General features: G+C 44.7%; 2 protein-coding genes across 2 annotated transcripts in view; one reads left to right on the top strand and one right to left on the bottom strand.

Moving 5' to 3' along the window:
• The window catches only part of LOC106817365, an 8,286-nt gene that overhangs the window by 1,197 nt on the left and 2,446 nt on the right, over positions 1-4,643 (bottom strand). The gene's annotated exons all lie outside the window — the stretch shown is intronic.
• LOC106817364 (tachykinin-like peptides receptor 99D) lies at positions 2,834-3,683 on the top strand (the record flags this gene model as incomplete). The annotated part of the gene is made up of 1 exon (XM_014822024.1): positions 2,834-3,683. A coding segment is annotated over exon 1 (810 nt), but the record flags the coding sequence as incomplete, so codon positions are not given.

Genomic DNA, 4,643 nt, shown 5'->3' with positions numbered 1-4,643 from the left:
GCACTCAGTTCAACTCACAAGAGGCACGGCCATCTGCGGAATTACGCGTATTTTGCAGCTAATGTGCCAAGAGAAAATTGTGCCAGACGGTCAAGCCACGTGAATCTTAAAAAATGCATGTGTTATGTTTTCTTTAATTTTGAAGCGTCAGACTGCGGACTCTCTCTTTTTAAGGTAGGGAGTTGGTTGGGACTCGATCTCCAGTGTTCAAAGTTAATATTCTAACCCCTGATATATATGTTGTAGCGCTACGGGTTTGCAGGGTAGAATTTAAGCTTTTGGAAATCACTCGCAATTTTTTGCGAGTGATCAAATTTCAACTCGCAAAATCCGAGAACACTCTCGCATTTTTAATATACATTATTTTTTTGAAGTGTATCAAATAATGATAACACTTGCAATAAAAAGGTTATCTTTTTAGTTCTGTTATTATATTGTTATATACATTGTTGAGACACACTTTATTAAATAACCTGGCTACAATGCGTGAAGAGAGCGGTCTACAACGCAGCCTCATCGGTAGCACAGAGCCGATCAGCGCACGAGCGTTTATAATCGCTCTAACATCAGCAGCAGTTTTAGACAGCACCGTGTTTATAATTTTGCAGAATTGGTTGGTCTAGTTTCCGTTTATTGACTTTATGTTGAGCAGCCGATTGTTACTCGTTTAAAAAATGCCTGGATATGGGATGTTTAGATTTTGATAAGATCATCACAACAGATATATGTCACCTCGGCACAAAAAATGCAAGTGCTTATATTTTCTACTCGCAATTTCGGAGATCCACTCGCATTTTGCGAGTGTGCGAGTGTTATATTTCGAACGGGCCTGGTTGTTGGTGAATGTACTGGGTAACATTGTGTTGTCTGCATTCGCGTTTTCAGTATTATATTATTTGACGGATGTGATATCATTTACGGCATTTACATTTCAAATTCAGGTGTTGCCAACATTACATATTATTGCATTATATATACTTCCATTTATTTGATTACTTTGTATTTTATTTGGCTAATTATGTATATATATATATATATATATACTATATATATATATATAGTAAGAGAGAGAGAGAGAGAGAGGCATGCAGGCCTTAATTGGTTATGTTGCACAACTGTGATTCTCATAGAACCTCAACAGTTCATTGATGTTGATACATATCTAATCTTTATATATGTTATATATTGTTATATATGTTATATATTTATATACAAGGCGCGAAATTAACGGCGGAAGTCAATACTCGCCCTGATTACTAAGAGCCACACGGACTCCCCTGCATTTGACATGTGCAGACGTCTCGGTGACTCCTGAAAAATTCTGCCGATACCAACTAGTTCAATCAAGAGCACGGCCTCGCGGAATTTACCCGTATTTTGCAGCTAATGTTCCAAAAGCAAATTTGGGAGAGACGTGCAAATCCGAATGCATCTATAAAAATGGCATGTGTTATGTGTTTCTTTAATCTTGAACGTCAGAACTGCGGACTTCTATCTTTTGAGGGTAGGGAGTTTTGTTTGTACTCGATCCTCCGTTCAACACACGATCACGACACATCATTATTCCTATCCGCCTGGATATAATGATGATTGTAGCGTACAGGGTTTGTGTACATGTACTGTGTTGTTTGCTGCGAGTTTCAGTATTATACTTATTTGACATGTGATATGCATTTACACTGACATTTACATTTCAAATTCAGCTGTTGGCCAAACCATTACATATTTTTGCATTATATTACTTCCATTTATTTGTTAAGCTTTGGTATTTATTATGGCTAATTTTGTATATATATATTATATATATAGTTTATACAAGAGAAGATGAGAGAGAGAGGAGAGAGACCCCATTGTTATCCAGTTGTGCAGTACTAATAGTTAGTACTAGTGTATTAGGTTTAAGGTAGTATATTTTTAACATTCACTACACTAAGTCCACATCATAATTACCGTAGTATATTTTACTATCAGACACTGTATGTTAGGGGGTTACTACCTCACAGACTACTTGTGAATTGCGCTACTAAGACTATTTACTGAATACTGGGTTTATAATGTAATACGACTTGAATGACTAATATAGCTACCCTAGCACACCAGTGAACGTTATATGATCGATTGATGACCGTTTTCTACGTCCTCGTACCCTCCACTAACAAACTGAATTGTATGATTGTAACTGTAATGGATCCAAAATTGCTTTATAACTTATCAATTTCCAGATTATCGAGCTTTGCTGGTACATCGAGCCGTTCAAAGAATAAGACTAAGAAACTTCATAACACTTGCGACGGCGCAGCCATCTTAGCTTGTACTACCGAGCGCACTCTGTCGTCGCAGTTTCCAAATGCATTGCCCTTCGTCGATTTTGCTGTGCTAAGAATCGCAAATAGGAAACGGTTCCGGAAACCCATTTCCTATTTCCCATTTCTCATTTTCGATTTTCAGCTTAAAAATAGGAAATAGGTCAGAAACCCATTTTCTATTTGCAACGTCAAATGGGAAAACAAACTAACAGATCAGAAACCCATTTCCTATTTTCTATTTTTATTTTAAAAATAGGAAATAGGTCAGAAACCCATTTCCTATTTGCAACGTCAAATGGGAAAACAAACTAACGGTATGTACCGTGATTACCTTATCTGCAAAACTGACATCCTGCTTCGCCACACAGGCGCGGCCCTGGCTGGTGTACGCGTACTCAACATGCCATAAGAACGTGTAAAATTTGATTTAAACGACAACCCTCTCCGCGCACTGTTAACACTAACACGTTTCTCTCTTTCCTCCTCCAACACAACCACCATCACCACCCAGCTGTCATCGTCCGCACGCCGCCGCCACCAACAACAACAACGACAACAACAGCAACAATGACCAGCCACGTCGACGCGGCCGCGACGACGCTGACGATACCCACCGTCGCCGCCAACCACAACAGCAGCGTCACAGCAGCAGCAGCATCATTATCCTCGACGAACGGCACCGTCAACGTCACCGCGGCGGCCCTCTACGACGTCCCCGGCGGCATCATAGCCCTCCTGGCGATCTTCTACGGCACTATCTCGCTCATCGCCGTACTGGGCAACACGGCCGTGATGATCGTCGTCGCTCGCAACAAGCGCATGCAGACGGTGACGAACTTCTTCATCGCCAACCTCGCCTCGGCCGACATCGTCATCGGAATCTTCTCGATCCCCTTCCAGTTCCAGGCGGCGCTGCTCCAGCGCTGGATCCTTCCCTACTTCATGTGCAAGCTGGCGCCGTTCGTGCAGACGCTCAGCGTCACCGTCAGCGTCGTGACGCTGACGGCGATCGCCCTGGATCGCTACGTCGCCGTGCTCTACCCGCTGCGTCCGCGCATGACGCGCTTCACCGCGAAATGTCTCATCGCGTTCATCTGGCTCGTCGGGCTAGCGTCGGCCGTGCCGACGCTGTTCATGCTACACGTGACGCAAGTTCCGGACGAGCGGCGCGGCGGCATGAAGTCGTTCTGCTGGCCGCAGTGGACGGAGCGCGTGACGCGAGACTACACGATCTACTTGCTCGTGCTGCAGTACTTCGCCCCTCTGCTGCTGATCACGTCCGCCTATCTGCGCATCGGTTACCGCGTGTGGGGAAACCAGACACCCGGCAACGCACAGGACGCGCGAGACGAGGCAATCAACAGGAACAAGAAGAAGGTGAGAGAGGGAGCGGGGGAGGGGGAGAGAGGGGGAGAGAGAGAGAGAGAGAGAGAGAGAGAGAGAGAGAAGGTGAGAGAGAGATGAAGAGCGAGAATGCAGAGAGAGAGAGATAGAAGGGAGAGAGAGAGAGAGAGAGAGAGAGAGAGAGAGAGAGAGAGGACAGAGAGAGAGCAGTAGAGGGAGAGAGAGAGAGAGAGAGAGAGAGAGAGAGAGCAGCGATTAATAGAGAGAGAGGAGAGATGAGAGAGGAGAGAGAAGAGCGCAGAGCCGACAGAGAGACGAGAGAGAGAGAGAGAGAGAGAGAGAGAGAGAGAGCATGACAGGAGCGAACAGAGCAGAGACGGAAGAGCGAAACAGATGACGAGAGAGAATGAGAGAGATGAGAGAGAGAGAGAGTAAGGAGAGGAAAGAGAGAGAGAGAGAGAGAAGAGAGAAGAGAGAGAGAGAAGAGAAAGGAGAGAGAGAGAGAGAGAGAGATAGCGATGAGAGAGAGGAGAGAAAGAGAGAGAGAGAGAGAGAAGAGACGAGATGAGGAGAGCGAAGAGAGAGAGAGAGAGGCAAAAGAGAGAGAGAGAGAGAAGAGAGAAGAGAAGAAGAGAGTGAGAGAGAGAGAGAGGAGAGAGAGAGAGAGAGAGAGAGAGAGAGAGAAGAGATGAGAGAAGAGAGAGAAGAGAGAGAGAGAAGAGAGGAGAGAGAGAGAGAGAGAGAAGAGAGAGAGAGAGAAGAGAGAGACGAGAGAGAAGAGGAGAGAGAGAGGGCAGAAGGGAGAAGATAAATACCGTAATAACCTATACCGCGGGGCGCGGGAATTTCTCATATCTACATTCTCCCATTAGTTAACTACAACATTCTTTTTTAACGACCAGTATTTGTTGTTCCGACCTTCTATGGCTCTCGCTATATACGGGCTATTTCATATCCCCCATGTGTATGATGAAGCCCGCACTCACGACACAC

The sequence above is a fragment of the Priapulus caudatus genome, unplaced genomic scaffold, assembly GCF_000485595.1.
Source record: "Priapulus caudatus unplaced genomic scaffold, Priapulus_caudatus-5.0.1 Scaffold1701, whole genome shotgun sequence".
In the NCBI taxonomy this organism is placed as follows: domain Eukaryota; kingdom Metazoa; phylum Priapulida; class Priapulimorpha; order Priapulimorphida; family Priapulidae; genus Priapulus; species Priapulus caudatus.
This window is presented reverse-complemented; position numbering and strand designations above follow the sequence as displayed.